General features: G+C 43.0%; 1 protein-coding gene across 4 annotated transcripts in view; it reads left to right on the forward strand.

Moving 5' to 3' along the window:
• Nucleotides 1-17,422, forward strand: part of myo6b (myosin VIb) — a 62,942-nt gene that overhangs the window by 24,836 nt on the left and 20,684 nt on the right. For all 4 annotated transcript variants that reach the window (XM_047345985.1, XM_047345987.1, XM_047345986.1 and 1 more), the window contains 9 exons: nucleotides 351-446; nucleotides 767-937; nucleotides 4,369-4,407; nucleotides 4,525-4,618; nucleotides 12,302-12,432; nucleotides 12,639-12,716; nucleotides 12,805-12,934; nucleotides 14,873-14,963; nucleotides 15,868-16,018. In XM_047345985.1, coding sequence (XP_047201941.1) covers nucleotides 351-446; nucleotides 767-937; nucleotides 4,369-4,407; nucleotides 4,525-4,618; nucleotides 12,302-12,432; nucleotides 12,639-12,716; nucleotides 12,805-12,934; nucleotides 14,873-14,963; nucleotides 15,868-16,018 — 981 coding nt within the window. The remainder of the gene's footprint in view (nucleotides 1-350; nucleotides 447-766; nucleotides 938-4,368; nucleotides 4,408-4,524; nucleotides 4,619-12,301; nucleotides 12,433-12,638; nucleotides 12,717-12,804; nucleotides 12,935-14,872; nucleotides 14,964-15,867; nucleotides 16,019-17,422) is intronic.

Genomic DNA, 17,422 nt, shown 5'->3' on the forward strand with positions numbered 1-17,422 from the left:
ACTCCACGTCTTTTGCAGCTTTTCAGAGACTCGTTTGTGCTCAATCTTCTAGCAATTTGTGCTTCAACCTTTTTTTCATTGTTTATTCTGAAGAATAATCAATGTTTGGAGCCTTTATAACACTTAACTGGACAAGATGAAAGTGGCATTCAGAAATTCTCAATGTGTCTTTTGAAGCACAATCATTAAATAAGTGCAAGAAATCCCTGAACAAGGTTTTAATGGAGGTGTGTATTATAAAGCGTAGCTCTTTGTGGGTCTCAACTTCAGGGACATAGTGACAAGTCCTCCAAGCCAGGATAATATTAGCTCAAATGTTTTGACTTCAATGTTTTTCTTTACCAACTAAGGTGCCCAGGAAGTCAAAGTTGGCCAGCCACAGAAATCTCCGAGATGACGAGGGTTTTATGATCAGGCACTTTGCTGGAGCCGTCTGCTATGAAACGGTATTTCTCAACATGAATAGTTTTTACAATTATGAACTGTGACCGAACAATATGTGTTGTTCTGTCACATTTAAGCCTCACTGAAATACATTGATGTTTGTGGTTGTAACGTGACAAAATGTGGAAAATTACACAAGGGGTGTAAAGACTTTTGAGTGGCACTCTATGTTAAGTTACTATTGAATATTTCCATCACATTTAGAAAACTGTTGTTACGTACAGAAGGTGGCCAATTCTTCATCTGGTTTAACACTCTATCAGTATGGAGCAAATGAAGCCTTCCACTACATAAATGAATGTGAATCTGCTTGTGTTGACAGACGCGGTTCGTGGAGAAGAATAATGACGCCCTCCACATGTCCTTGGAGAGTTTAGTGTGTGAATCAAAAGACAAATTTGTTCAAGAGCTGTTTAAGAACTCCAGCACCTCCAAGGACTCCAAACAGAAGGCGGGCAAACTCGGCTTCATCAGCGTCGGCAACAAATTCAAGGTCAGTGAGACACTTAACACTTTTTTGTGTTCTGTTGTCCTTAGTACCCAGGGGCCATCATTTTCTTTTTTTTATTTAATATTCAAAAATAATTTTACTGTGAACTCTTTCTTTTTTTTTTTTTTTTACCTGCACAGCAATACATTAAACATGTAATATTTTAATAAAACAAAATAGGAAAAACTTTTATTAACACTAGAACTCCCAGGGCCGTCAATTTGACGGTTTTGAAAGTTTGACATGCCATAACTCTGGTTTATTAAAACTCTTATCTTCCTGACATCCTGACTTTTTCTAAACCTTTGTCTTGTGTGTTCCTATGTCTCTATTTAAAAAAAATAACAAAGTAAATAAAAGATCTAAGTATTTCTACCTCTAACTACCACAGCCGCTATTTTGACGGCCTTATTATTTACATTGATATTTTTCTCCCGCGGCTGACTATACGCGCGAGCGTTGCCTAGCAACTGCCACTCTAGAACGCAGTCTGATTGTTGGCGTCCTACAAATGGCTTCCAGAAGGATATTTTCTGCTCAAGAGGCAATGGAAATGCTTCAAAAATTTGATGATCGCGATTCTGGGGTCGAGAGGGCATCTGACGGTTCTTAGTCAGCATTCAGTTCCAGTGACAGCGGGTCACAGAGTGAGTCGTCCCATTAGCAGGAGGTTGTGGCGCATTATTTCAAGGTAGTAAAAGCCTAGTCTAGGTAACAATTTTATCATTTTAGGCTATAGTTTACAGATTAGTAAACTAATAATATATAAACTATAGCAACAGTGCCACAATCAGCGCAGGTTCAGAGACAGGGAGACGAGCCTGGTGCCCAGTGCCCAGCTATAAACCCAGCTCACTGGCAGGAGAGAAACTACAACTCAAGGTACTGATAATGGAAAAAGAAATATCAATAAGTTAGGTCATAGATAGAGTAGCCCAGTAACAACAATCTATTCTACGCTTTACAGCGTTTTCATCGCAAGATCAGCGCACAGCTGGGAAGGAGGAGGAGATAGGAAAGGATGGCGCTGTGTGGACAGTGGTAGGGGAGGAAGAAAGTAGAGGGAGGCGTCAGAGCCAGAACGCGTTGACAGATCCAAGATGCTCAGACCACAATCCTCTGCTTGAAGGACATCCACGTTCAGGGCTTCAGGGTGGCTGAGGCCCGCAGAGTTTTAGGAGATGATTCCTCCTTGAACACGAATGTGGATGAGCTGAAGGCATTTTTAGCACTAGTTTATGTCCGCGGAGTGAAAGGGGGCGTAACATGGAGCTGTCCAGCTTTTGGTCAGATTAGTAAAGCTATTTTTAAAAATGTACCCACTACTCTATATTATTTTTCAGTACTATTTATAAATAATAATACAACTTAATAGGTTTTGATCAAATACTATTATTAATTCTTGTCAAAACCATAATTTTATAGTGTGCAAGAAAACCTTTAGCATTCTGACCAATGTAATGCGATGACATCATCACCGCCCTCGCATCCAGAATGCTCGTTCTAGTGTTAAAGGTCTCGGATGTTTGTCCTACTAAAATAAAAGGTGCACAGTTTCTTTTACTTTTTGGGTTGAATCTTTTCTATTTAATTGGTCTATAAAAACATTTCATAGACCAGTCAGTCAGTCAGTCATTTTCATAGACCAATAAAATATAAAATGCCTTTCTTCTGAAACATTTGCTGTATTTAGCCAATAATGTTAAAATGAAGGTTAAAAAAATGGCTTGTAAAGAAAAATACTTAATAAGAAGATATAAACTTGTGTAAAAAAATCATCCTCAAAATGACAAACAGTGTCTATCTGCATCAGCTCCATATGCTGAAGGACCAAATTTGTACCATTTTTGAACTGTGGTCGGGGGCCACACAAAATCATTCCAAGGGCCACAAATGGCCCAATGGCCCCCGAGCCACACTTTGGACACCTTACACAATATATTAATTATCACATATAAATAAACCATAACTGTTTTAAACTATCACAATTTAGAAAATAGTGAACAGTTATTATGTAGTTTTAGAGGCATGTAGATCCGGTTGTTTTCTTTTTTTTTTTTTTTTTGTCTCTTTATTGTCTTTTATTAAATTCTGTGGTCTGGTTTAAATATGAGGCATGTCATAGACACAACATTATCTCATTGTGTTCAGAATGTTAAATCCACCCACTTCCTGTTTTTATTTGTAGACTATAATCTCTCTAAGCTCCTTTTCAAAAAATGAGCTAACTAATCTTCTTTCCACTCTACTTCATGTTTTCCAGTTGCTTGTCTTTAGCTTGGAGACCCCTCTTAGAATTCCTCCAGTCTCTCACCTCTTTCCTCTGAGAATGCTTTTTTTGGTTGATAGATCTGCATAAAGTCAGCTTGTGGTATAAAAATGTGGGAGTTTTACAGCAGCAGCTGCAGAAATCAAAATAAAATAAATCGTGGTTTTTTGTTTTTTTATATGAAACAGAACAAATCAGCTGGATCAGTTACATATTAATAAACTCTACTCCTGGCATCACTTTTTTTTATCTGTCATCAACCTTTGTGTCCATCTCTCTCTCTTCTTTCAAGAAATGTTAGTAATTCTGTTCAACTATTTATGATTTTGTTTTGAAAAATGAAAGCACCAGAAAATATGCAATAAGAATACTCCCCAACTCAAGATCTCTTCACACTTAGTCTCTCTAGCAACTAAAACATTGTGGAAGTTCCATGAATTGGAGATCATTTGCTCCTGGTGAAGATTTACCCCATGGTCTGCAGCTAGACACTATTACAGAAAACTTTTACAGGATCTAACAAAAATAATTCAGAAGGTCTCAAAACCTTTGAGGCATCTTCCAAAATTAATTCAGGATCTTCCAAAACCTTTCCCAAACTTTCAGAAGCAACTTGGAACAATGCAAAACATTTGTAGGATTTTGTAAAAGTAACCCAGGAACTTTCAAAACAGTTGTGGAAACTCTGAAAAGTATGTTGGGATCTTGCAAACCCTTTGTGAAATCTCGCAAAACAAGACATTTTAGAAGATCTTACAAAAGCAACTTGAGATTTTGCTGAACTTTTTTGGGATCATACAAAAGAAACTTAAAACAACCGAGTACCTCACATAATCTTTGTAGGACCTTCCAGACATACTTGAGAAAGTAATTTGGGATCTCACAAGACATTTGCTGGATCTCAGAAAAAGTAACTCAGGATCTTGCAAAGCATTTTCAGGGTCACACAAAGTAACACAGGATCTTATTAAACTCTTGTAAAATATGGCAGAATTAGCCCAGGAGCTTGCAAAAAAACTGGGATCTTTTCTTTCTTTGCACAGTTCGCTAATTAAATGAGTCATTTAATTCATTCAGTATTTCTTCTTTTATTGACCAGGATGTGCACCCTTTTTTAAAACTATTGCCTGCTTTATAAACAAATCAAGTTTTTCTTCTTGCACAGACACAGCTGAACCTGCTCCTTGAGAAGCTTCGCAGCACAGTGAGTAAATGGTTGTCATTGTAAAGTTAATAACAACACCTAACTAGCTCTAATTGTGTTGCTATTAACACACATGCTGTATTAGAGCGTGTGTTTCATGATTTATTTTCTGTGCAGGGCTCAAGTTTCATACGCTGTGTTAAACCAAACCTTAAGATGGTCAGTCATCAATTTGAAGGAGCTCTAATTCTCTCACAGCTGCAGTGCTCAGGTAAGAGTAAAAACAGTGCATTCAACATCTTCCGAAGACATCTGAAGATGTGCGAGAGGTTTTTTAAAGACTGTTTCTTTTCCTCTGAGAAGTTTGTTCTTCTCTGGAGAATGAATGTTTTTCATGAAGGGTTTTAAGACAAGTTTTTCATCAACACTGGTTGTTTTTTTAGTGAATGATGCACAGTGAGGGGTAATATTTGTTTCGTTTGATATTAAAAATCTATCTAGCGGATTCGGTTTAAATTAATCAGAAAATATCATAAAGCAAGTTCTGCCTGTGATTCATGAGACCATGTGCATGCTGGGTATTTCCAGTTGAAGGGTTTGTTGCCAGTATATCTGGTGGCTGGAAACAATCATCATTTATGTACCACAACTCTGTTTATTTATAAACTTGGTGAGTTTGCCCACAGAATTTGAGACATGGATGAAACAAGGATAGAAAAATCCTACATTTGCCTAAAATCACAGCGTCACAACAGAAGAATAAAGAGACATTAAAACACACCGGCATACTTACCAAACAGAAATATTTTAACAGTGACTCTCCTGATCTACAACTGTAAGGTCCAGTTGTCTAGAAACCCTAGCATAGAGGACAACTGGACCTTTATGGCTCTGAAAACCATGTTTCCTTCATTTAAATGCAGTTCTAGATAATAGCATAACTCCATAAGTACATGTTTTAGAAGACTGAAAATTGACTTCTTTGCCATTCATTAGTCTGCACGAATAAAATTAGTTTGATCCAGGAAATCCTCGTCAGTGACATGCCTGCAGGCACAAACTATTTTAATCTTCTTACATGCTGATCATGATCTTGTAAATATATGTTAAACCCTCAGTAATGAATCACACACACACAGTACAGTAACATTGTTTTTAAGTACAACAGTCACCCTGAGAAAACTTGAGCTCATTTCAGGAATAAATGTTTTTTTTTTTTTTTTCATTTTTAGTTAGACACTTAACCCTTCTTGCCTGCTGATGGTGGTCAGAGGGCTCGGTGGCGCCTGTGTACGGCAGCCTCATTTCTGTCAGCCTGCTCCAGGGCAGCTGTGGCTATATTGCAATCTACCACTGTCAGTGTGTGAATGAATGGGTGGACGATTGATGTAGTGTAAAGCACTCTGGGGTCTCTGGGAAGTTGATAAAGCACTATACAAGTGCAGGCCATTTACCATTTAATAATGCAAATCCCTGAATGTTCTGCTGACCCAGAAGGCCCCCTTCTCAGTGGTGACCTTCGGGTAGAAGACGAGGGGTGAGGTACCTTGATTGGACCTGATGGGACCTGAGTGTAAAAACTAAGCTTTTTACAACTATTTCTTTATGCACTTTTACTCCACAGAATTGACTGAATTATTATTATTAGGCCCGAGCAGCAAAGCGCTGCGAAGGCCTATTGTAATCGCTCCATTTATTATTATTATTCAGGCAATAAATGAATCACTTTTTTCGCGGCTTTAACATATTCAAAAAGTCAGCAAATTTGGCGGAGCCATCAGTCGTGGTGAAAATGTACGTATTTTAAAGGTTTTGCAAAAGTCAGAATAAAAATGGCTCAACAGCGCCCCCCTGAAATTTTCAAAAAAGCCTCCGCATTGACCTTACTTTATCGTAGAGTTATGAAAATTGGTACACTTGTAGAACGTCCGAAGACTTAACTAAAACTCTCTTGCACCCACATCCTACAACAAACAGGAAGTCGGCCATCTTGGATTGAAGTTTCGATTTTGACCCCATTTTTGCCGTTTATAGCCTCCGTATTTGATCGAACTCCTCCTAGAGATTTTGATTGATCGCCTCAAAATTTGGTCAGTTTGCTCAGAAGGGATGGGGGATCTAAAGTTATCAAAATTGTGCGTTTTTGAGCATGCTGAGGGGGCGGAGCCAGGCCTCAAAGTTTGACGACTTGCCAAAGACGAGTCGTCAAACTTTGAGACCTATAAGAATTGAAATTCTTATAGGTCTTACAAGGAAAGCTGCAGACACACAAAACATTCTGGTATTGATCCACATCTGGCCCTGAACAATATTCAATGGTCACATCCTGCCATCATCTAAGCCCCGCCCCCTGAGAACAGGAAGTGTCATGTTTTACTGTGAAAGGTCCACATTTCACCCCCGTCACCTAATCAACACGAAACTATCCCCAGTGACAGATAACAACATGGTCTAAGTTGGTTTGGAACACAGAGACTTTAGGCGGGAGCGTGTGTCCGTGGCGGAGTGGCGAGGAGAGACGTCACGCCATGGCCTTACATTTGCCTCTGATTTCCACATTTCTTAGCCAATCGCCACCACACTCAATATCATTGATACTGGTCCAGCCCCCCAAGGATTTCCAGTGAAAAAAATGGTGGGCGTGGCCTAATTGCTCCACAGCGCCTTCTAGAAGCACTAAAACAACCAGCCCCAAGGCATACTGTGTCCAAGGGTTATGAAATTCAGTACACCTATGTAACTTCTCAGGACCTACAAAAACGTCTCTTGGACCCATTGTCCAAATCACACAGAAAGTCTGCCATTTTGGGTTAGAGACGCCATTTTCTTTCGTTTACACACGTCGAATCTGAGCGAACTCCTCCTACAGCTTTTGACTTACAGACTTCGAAATCTATGAGTATAGTCTTAAGGCACTGGGGATCAAAAGTTTTCAAGAGCTTTTTGCTACATGAAAGTATGTGGGCGTGGCTAAGCCTCAAAATCTGACTTCTCGCCATGAAACACGAAACTCTTATAGTTTCTACAAAGAAAGTCACAGACACATGAAACCTTCTGGAATTTATCCATATGATGACTGGAACAATATTCAATGGTCAACTGCTGACATCATTGAAGCCCCGCCCCCTGACAACAGGAAGTGTAATGTTTCACTTAGTGTGGCCCATATTTCATCTCCTTCAACTAATCAACATGAAACTGTCTCCAATTACAGATTACAAGATGGTCTCACTTGATCTCCAGTACTGACAGGTTTGGCTGGAGGGTGTGGCCATGGCGGCGTGGCACAGTCTGATGTGACGCCATGGCTATACGTTTGCCTCTAAATCACACATGCATGGGCCGATTTACTCCAAACTGAATATGGTTGATATTTGTCAGCCCCTACACAGCTCTATTAGATTACATATGAATTTGCCTCAAAGGCGCCCCCTACGACGCTTCAAGGGCTCTAGCTCCCTCATGCCAGATCGGATCCACTTGAAACTTACAGTACATCATCATGGATCAAAGCTGGACATGTTGACACAGTCAACACATTACATCACTTTAGCCCTGCCCACTAATAAACAAATGAGTGTAGCCTCCATATGGAAGGTCCGATTCACTCCAAACTGAAGATGGTTGAGCTTTGTCAGCCCCTAAACAACTCTATTAGATTACATTGGACTTTCGATCAATAGCGCCCCCTAGGACATTTCAACTGTTCGATCTCCCTCATACATCATTGGATCTACTTCAAATGTAGTATACATCATCATGGATCAATGATGTTGCCACAATCAACTGACGACATTATTTTAGCCCCACCCATTAACTAACAAGTGAATGCAGTTTTCATCGGGAAGGTTGTATTTCAGCCAAATTTGGAACATTTCTTCCCAGAGCACAACTTAACATGACGAAAGAATGTATGAAAGGTGGCTCGCAGCGCCACCTAGTGGGAGCGTGCAGAATGTAGTGGCGGGCTTCTTGGTCGCGTGGAGGAGGCGGTGCAATGCTCCCGTGGTAGCTACACAGGCCAAGCGGCGCTTCGCTGCGAGGGCCGCCCAATGCTGCTTGCAGCTTTAATTATTATTATTATTATTATTAGGTTAAAATATAGCCTTAATTTAGAAGGCTACAAAGAGAAGAAAGATATAGTTTTTTTCTTCTTTCAGTATGTAGCTTTGCTTGTTTTTACTCGTACTCGTCGTGTTCCGCTTTATCCGGGACCGGGTTGCGGGGGCAGCAGACTCAGCAGAAACGCCCAGACGTCCCTCTCCCCAGACACCTCCTCTAGCTCCTCCGGGTGGAGCCCAAGGCGTTCCCTGGCCAGCCGAGAGACATAGTCCCTCCAGCGTGTCCTGGGCCTCCTCCCAGTGGGACGTGCCTGGAACACCTCCCAAGGAAGGCGTCCAGGAGGCATCCGGTATAGATGCCTGAGCCACCTCAACTGGCTCCTCTCGATATGGAGGAGTAGCGGCTCTATTCCGAGCCCCTCCTGGATGGCCGAGCTCCTCACCCTATCTCTAAGGGAGTGCCCGGCCACCCTACGGAGGAAGCTCATTTCAGCCGCTTGTATCCGGGATCTCGTTCTTTCGGTCATGACCCAAAGTTCATGGCCATAGGTGAGGGTAGGAACGTAGACCGACCGGTAAATCGAGAGCTTCGCTTTTCGGCTCACCTCTCTCTTCACCACAACGGACCGGCACAGTGCCCCCATTACTGTGGCAGCCGCACCGATCCGTCTGTCCATCTCCCGCTCCATTCTTCCCTCACTCATGAACAAGACCCCGAGATACTTCACTTGAGGCAGGAACTCCCCTCCAACCTGAAGAGGACAAGCCACCCTTTTCTGGTCGAGAACCATGGCCTCGGACTTGGAGGAGCTGATCTTCATCCCAGCCGCTTCACACTCGGCTGCGAACCGCGCCAGTGCATGCTGTAGGTCTTGGCTAGAGGGGGCCAGCAGGACCACGTCATCTGCAAAAAGAAGAGACGGAATCCTCTGGTCCCAAAACCAGACCCCCTCCGGCCCTTGGATGCACCTAGAAATCCTGTCCATAAAAGTTATGAACAGGACCGGTGACAAAGGACAGCCCTGCCGGAGTCCAACATGCACCGGGAACAGGTCCGACTTAGTGCCGGCAATGCGAACCACACTCCAGCTCCGCTTGTACAGAGATTGGATGGCCCCTAGTAAAGGGCACCCGATTCCATACTCCTGGAGCACCCCCCACAGGGCATCACGAGGGACACAGTCAAATGCTTTCTCCAGGTCCACTAAACATATGTGGACCGGTTGGGCAAACTCCCATGAAGCCTCGAGTACCCTGGACCAGCTCTATACCCTCTAGAGTATAGAGCTGGTCCAGTGTTCCACGACCGGGATGAAAACCACACTGCTCCTCCTGAAGCCGGGGTTCGACTATCGGCTGGACAATCCTCTCTAATACCCTGGCGTAGGCCTTACCAGGGAGGCTGAGGAGTGTGATCCCCCTGTAGTTGGAACACTCCCTCCGGTCACCCTTCTTATGTAGGGGGACCACCACCCCAGTCTGCCAATCCAAAGGCACTGTCCCCGTCCGCCACGCAATGTTGAAGAGGCGTGTCAACCATGACAGCCCCACAACATCCAAAGACTTGAGGTACTCAGGGCGGATCTCATCCACCCCCGAAGCCTTGCCACCGCGGAGCTTTTCTACCACCTTGGTGACTTCAGCCTGGGCGATGAAATATTCCAACCCTGAGTCCCCAGCCTCTGTTTCCACCAGGGAATGCGTGATGGCAAGATTGAGGAGATCCTCAAAGTACTCCTTCCACCCCCACTGTAAACACTGTTGGTGAAGCACTGCTTCCCCCTCCTGAGGCGCCAGACGGTTTGCCAGAAGCGCTTCGGGGCCAACCGGTAGTCCTTCTCCATGGCCTCACCGAACTCCTCCCAGGTCCGAGTTTTTGCCTCTGCCACCGCCCGGGCCGCGGCACGCTTGGCCCCACGGTACCCATCAGTCGCCTCAGGAGTCCCACAAGCCAACCACAGCCGATAGGACTCCTTCTTCAGCTTGACATCGTCCCTTACTGCCGGTGTCCACCACCGGGTTTGGGGATTGCCGCCACGACAGGCACCGCAGACCTTACGGTCGCAGCTACGGGCGGCAGCATCGACAATAGATGCAGAGAACATGGTCCACACGGACTCTATGTCTCCAACATCCCTCGGGATCTGGTCAAAGCTCTCCCGGAGGTGAGAGTTGAATAGATCCCTGGCCAAGGGGTCCGCCAGGCGTTCCCAGCAGACCCTCACTATGCGCTTGGGCCTGCCAAGTCTATCCGGCTTTCTCCTCCCCCAGCGGATCCAACTCACCACCAGGTGGTGATCAGTGGACAGCTCAGCCCTTCTCTTCACCCGAGTGTCCAAAACATGTGGCCGAAGGTCTGATGATACGACAACAAAGTCGATCATTGACCTCCTGCCTAGGGTGTCCTGGTGCCAAGTGCACTGATGGACACCCTTATGTTTGAACATGGTGTTCATTATGGACCATCCGTGACTAGTACAGAAGTCCAATAACAAAGCACCACTCGGATTCAGATCGCGGAGGCCATTCTTCCCAATCACGCCTCTCCAGGTGTCAGTGTCGTTTCCCACGTGGGCGTTGAAGTCCCCCAGCAGAATAATGGAGTCCCCAGGAGGGGCACTATCCAGCACCCCCGACAGGGACGCCAAGAAGGCCGGGTACTCCGCACTACCACTCGGCCCGTAGGCTGAAATGATAGTCAGAGACCTCTCCCCAACCCGAGGGCGCAGGGATGCGACCCTCTCATCCACTGGGGTAAACCCCAACACAAGACGGCTGAGCTGGGGGGCAACAAGCAAAACCACCCCAGCCAGCCGCCTTTCCCTGTGGGCCATTCCAGAGTAGAAGAGAGTCCAGCCCCTCTCGAGGAGATGGGTTCCAGAGCCCACGCTGTGCGTGGAGGCGAGCCCGACTATTTCTAGCCGATATCTCTCGACCTCCCGCACCAGCTCAGGCTCCTTGCCCCCCAGTGAGGTGACATTCCACGTCCCTAGAGCCAGCCTAAGCATCCGGGGATCGGGCCGCCGAGGTCTCCACCTTCGTCCGCCACCCAATCCTCTTTGCACCGGTCCCTCACGGTTCCCCCTGCAGGTGGTGAGCCCACTGGGGGATGGTCTCTCGTTCGGGCTTGGCCCAGACGGGTCCTGCGAGGAGCAACCCAGCCACCAGGCGCTCTCCGACGAGTCCCGACCCCAGGCCTGGCTCCAGGGTGGGACCCTGGCTCCGCCGTACCGGGCGACGTCACGTGCCTCGATTTTGTGGTCGTCATGAGGGGTTCTTGAACCGCTCTTTGTCTGACCCGTCACCTAGAGCCTGTTTGCCATGGGAGACCCTACCAGGGGCATTTAAGCCCCAGACAACATAGCCTTTAAGATCATTCGAGTACTCAAACCCCTCCACCACGTTAAGGTGGCGGCTCAAGGAGGGGCATGCTTGTTTTTAAATGGTTTTTTTTCTAAAGTCAGAAGAGAAGAAAGAACTTCTGCAGTTGTAACATGTTTTATAAACACCTGGCCCGCGACTTTAAGTACTTAATTGTGGCCCACTTTATATTTGTATTTGACACCCCTGTCCTAAATAGACAAGCTTACAATTGTGTTATTATTATGTTATAAGTCTCCTAACTGGTAGATCTCTGCTATTACACAACACACAAAGAAACATCACTTGAACTCTTACACTGCTAAACATCATGTTGCGCTTGTATGGACTTATAATAGTCTGACCCAGCTTCATTTTCTGTGCTGCACCACATATTCACACTGACATAAACTTGCTTACCTGTTCTAAGACCCGATGTCCAAAATGAAACATCACGATAAAAGCAGGACCATACACCCATTCTCCTGTAAGCATGTTTGATAAATGAGGGCTAATGTGTTTGCGTCTGTTAGGAATGGTATCAGTTTTGGACCTGATGCAGGGTGGGTTCCCCTCCAGGGCTCCCTTCCACGAGCTCTACAACATGTATAAAGCATATATGCCAGAGAAACTTACACGGCTGAATCCACGACTCTTCTGCAAGGTGAGCTCATGTTTACTGGAGGAATTCTGTGTTGCTTTAGTTCAACAAAAGAGTTAATCTGTTTAGATCAAACGTAATTAGTTGTTTAATTTGTTTAGTGCAATAAAGTGAGATTGGAAAGTGATTAACAAACAGATATTTTAATGCTCTGCATTGCAATCTATCAAACATGATAAACCACTGACTGTAGATTTGATCCTTCACAGGCTTTGTTCAAAGCTTTGGGACTAAACGATGTTGACTTCAAGTTTGGATTAACCAAAGTCTTCTTCCGTCCAGGAAAGGTGATAAATGACTGTATTGCGTACTTTTGCAACAGATATTCCCCTCAAATAAAAGAGTGAGAGTGTGACAGGTTTCTGTGTGAATCAGTTTGCTGAGTTTGACCAGATCATGAAGTCTGATCCAGACCATCTCGCAGAGCTGCTGAAAAAAGTCAACAAGTGGTTGCTGTGCAGTCGATGGAAGAAGGTTCAGTGGTGCTGCCTGTCTGCCATCAAATGTAGGTTAAATAGACAATAAACTGCAGAATGTGTTGTGGTGTGAAATGTTCCAGTTATGTTTGTACAATAACTTTTTATAAGCATCAAAGATTTGATAAAACTCTGAGCTGCCAATACAGAATTTAGCCAATTCTGATTTCTCTATAAATATGAATAAATAATTTTTTTTTGGCATTCTGGATAAATTAAAAATTAAACTGTTCTAATAATGCAGAGTTTATGATGAAATCAAACAAGGGTTTCTCAGCCATAAGAAGCCTTTCTGTTGTGAATAATGATTAATTATTGATATCTGGAGCAGAGGAGGTGTCTGCTATGCAGTTTAAAAAAGTCTAAATGATTACAGAGCTGACATTTAAACACTCAAAAGCATTATTTATTGGTGACTAGCACAATTGGTGCAGGTAAAAGGGTTAGACTATGCCCTACCAGCACTGCTTGAGGGTTGATCTTCACCTTAACTGTAAGATTTCCAAAAGGCTTTGATTGTTTCCTAATCCAGTATATCTCATGACAAAATACCCGGAATCAGCAACCAGGAAAAAGCCCCCTCTGAGAAGCTTCTTGCATCTTTTGTCGTTCTCCTGAGTTCATTTTAAACACCTCACTGATGCTGAAAGCAGCTAACTCATCCTTCTTTGCAGGAACATCTGCCACCCTGAAAGGTGCTGTCAGTGTGCCCTAGTAGGCTAACGTTTAAACGCTTTTTTCTTGCTGTTCAAGGTTAATGAAAAGTAAATGTTTCCGGTTTTAAGGAAAGAAGATACACTGGGATTAATGTGCCTTTAAACCATTTTGAAAAGCCCAGATTATGATGCAACGAGGCAGGCCCTCAAACACACTGCTTCCTTGCACAAATCTAAAGAAATCAGGCGTGGTATCAGAAGAAGAACTAAACCTCCAGAAGTACAATTACCAGATGCCTGAAGGGGCCACGTTCATCTGCAAACAGTTTTACACAAGTATTTTAAACAACATGGGAATGTCCATCCACCATATGGTTCCAGATGGAGCGGTCTCTCTCCCAGTTAGGAAAATGTTTTGGTTAGAAACGTGTAAATCAAACAATGACCCACAGCATACCGCCAAATTAGTTACAAAGGATCTTAAGGTCAGTAAAGACAATGTTTTGGAGTGGCTGTCACCAAGTCCCGGTTTCAAAGCTGAAAAGGTGTGTGTGACCAAGGCGGCCAACAAACCTGAACCAGTTCCACAAGTTCTGTTAGGAGGAATGGGCCGAAAAAAAAACTGTTTGACCCAAGTCATACAGTTTAAAGGCAATGCTACAAAATCCTAAGAAGTATATATATTTCTGAATTTTGACAAAATTAAAAACCAATTAAAAAAATCTCTCTCATTATTCAGTTATTTTATTAACAGATTTAATGCCAGACATTGAGAGGAAAAGGTGCCAGAGCAGCTGAATTCTCAAATCTATCACTAAATTAAACTCAGTTCATGTCTATATGAGTCTTTTTGTATGAAGCTAATGCTACACTTCCTATTATACTGTAGTTCTTCTGTGTCTTTTTACTGCAGCATCAAAAGCAAAGGAGTCCTGGGGCAGTCCTCACACAAAATTTACCACTTTTCATTTCTTTCTGAATATTAAAATAAGCAGTCTCTAGCCTGAAGGAACATCACTGAAGAAGCCATGTTACCCTCAACACCAAGCTGTTGATTTTCACCGTTTCACCAGGAGCCAACGTTTGTTCTGCTATTTTCACATTTCATGTTATCATGACAGTTTCAGTTGTGTGAGTGAGTGAGAGAGAGCGAAATAAATGTTCAGACTGAGGTTTAAAAGAGATTTGTTAAAAGCCTCTCCATGTAATACGAGGAAAAATAAACTTTGCATCTTCCTTGAAGTTAACGTAAGTGAACTAGCAGCTGATAAGTATTTTTGCGTGTCTGTCTTTTTTTCTTCCCAACAATAGTGAGGAATAAAATGCATTACAGAGCTTTGGCCTGCATTAAGATCCAAAAGACTGTCCGCATGTGGCTGTGTAAGAAGAAGCATAAGCCTCGGTAGGAGCCCTCTTTTTATTCTTTGTCTGCCGCCGTTTTTGTTTGCTTCCTATTTAAACTGATTTTCCCTGGCTGGATGGGAAATCTTTCCCTACGTCACACACATCAAAATCAGTCTAGATAATATTTGTGCACAATATATCAAAATAAGTTCACTGTCATCGCAATATCACTCTACACAATATGCACAGCAAAAAGAAATGTTTGACTGCAATAAGCCTTAGCTCTTTATTTAAATGCCATGCATTTAAGCTCTCAATGCCTGCAATATATTTGAGGACACTTGATGTTCAATGTAGCATCAATAGTTTTTGAAGGTAAAGCGGTGCTAAGGTCGTTTCAATGCCAAGTTGAATACACTGCTCATTGTCTGGTTTGGACCCAAAGCAAATACATGTTGCCACAGTCATATCATTGTAAATATCATGCATGCATATCTCATGTTTTCTCAGTATCATGCAGTCCTGTTAGTGAACCATGAGGAAAGGACATGTCACTATTCTGCTTTGGGAAAAAAAAACTACATGCAGCATTCTGTAGTTTTGACCGAGCTAAAACACTATTATAACAGGTCATTTGATATATATTTCACAGCATTTTATGCTTTTGAACCATGTAGCAACACTGATTTACTGCTAAACAACTACATTTATTACCTCCTGCTTAGAAATGGAAATTGTTCTGAGTACAAACAGAGCTAAGATTATGTGGAGCTCAAAGCAGGATCAACCTCCTTCACACTTGGCTGTGAGGGCACAATAATAACTACAGCTGAGTAGAAACTGACACATGACATAGCTATTGTCTGTCTGTCTTTCAATATAGATACATTTATAATAAAATAAAAGATCTTCAAGAAGTACAATTTTCATGTATAAGTTTTTATTTTGCTCCTGTGACACAGAATCGAAGGTCTGGTGAAAGTTCAAAAGCTGAAGAAACACATGGAGCGTTTCAACAAAGTGGTTAACGGGCTCAAGGAAGGAAAACAGGAGATGGCCAAACAAGTTGGAGAGCTGGCCGCTGCCATAGATGCTCTGTCTGCAAAGATAAAGGTATATCACTCATTTCATTAGCCTCCTAAAGTAAAATCAGTGGCCATCATACCCACCCCTCCTTTCTATAACATTCACAGGCCTCTGTTCGTGGAGTCTGTCAGATTCTTGACGTGTTAATGATCCATTTTTTGTGTAGCAGTAACAACAGCCTCTCAGACACTGTTCAGAGAGGTGCACTGTTTGCCTTTACCATAAATCTCCCATTTAAGAAGAGCCTACAGGTTGTCATCAAAGTTAAGGTCAGGGAAAGGAGGATGGAGGACATGTTTAAAGGCTTTACTGGGTAGCCACTCAGTGGACTACTTCATTGAATTCGATGAAGCATTATCTTTCATGAAATTCATGATCTTCCGGAAAAAGTGAGACTTTTTCCTAAACCACTGCTTGAAGAAAGTGTCTTCTTCAAACTGGCAGTAGGTTTGGGAGTTGATTTTCTGTTCATCTTCAACCTGAAAAGGTCCAACTAACTCATCTTTAATATTGTCCACCAATACCAGTACCTCACCTCCACCTTGCTAACGGAGTTGAAGTGGAAGTTTGTGTCCAGCCAAAAGCCCATCTGTCTGGTCCATCAAGAGTCAATGTCATCTCATCAGTCCATTACACCTTTGAGGAATCTGTCTGCAAATATTCTTTGGCCCAGTCCTGATGTTTCAACCTACGTGTCTTGTTCAGAGGTGGTTGGGTTTCAGCCTTCTTTACCTTGGCCATGTCTCTGAGCACTGAACACCTGGTACCTCTGGGTTCTCCAGGTAGGTTGCAGTTCTGGAATATGACAGCCCTGAAGGAGAATATGGTCCTGGTAGCCTCATGTATGATTCAACGAAGTGTTGCGAGTAAATTTGTGCCTCTTTTCTTAGTTGACTGCTAAGAACCATTGTTTACTCTGTCATCAGATCCCATTGTCTTGACAATTTCCAATGTGATGCAACCCCCTGAAAGAGTTCTTACTGTTTTTGACTTTTAATAATCATTTTTGGCACAGTTTATCTGAGGAAGAGATGCTGCCTAATAAATATGCACACCTTGATAGAAGGTGTGACATCGTCAGGCCACACACACACACATCAGCTGATATGCCTAAATCCAATAAGCATTAAGGTTTATGCAGCCTGGAGTTAGGATATATGTATTTTTGTCCTCATGGAATTTGATATATTCTTGTTTCAATGTTTCCTAGGTTTGAGTGCATGTGCTGAATACTGATTTATGCATATTGACCTGGAATGAGTAAAATCAACTGATCCAAATTTGCAAACTGTGTTGATTTCTGCATGTGTTGAGTCTCATTGTTTGTTATTGTTCACCTTGAACAGTTTGTGTTTTATACAGATATTTTTTCAGGGAAGAGAAAGTTAATTTTTTTCTTTAATCATCTCTGGTTCATATTTATTTGATTAG

This window comes from Girardinichthys multiradiatus, chromosome 19, assembly GCF_021462225.1.
Source record: "Girardinichthys multiradiatus isolate DD_20200921_A chromosome 19, DD_fGirMul_XY1, whole genome shotgun sequence".
Classification (NCBI taxonomy): Eukaryota; Metazoa; Chordata; class Actinopteri; order Cyprinodontiformes; family Goodeidae; genus Girardinichthys; species Girardinichthys multiradiatus.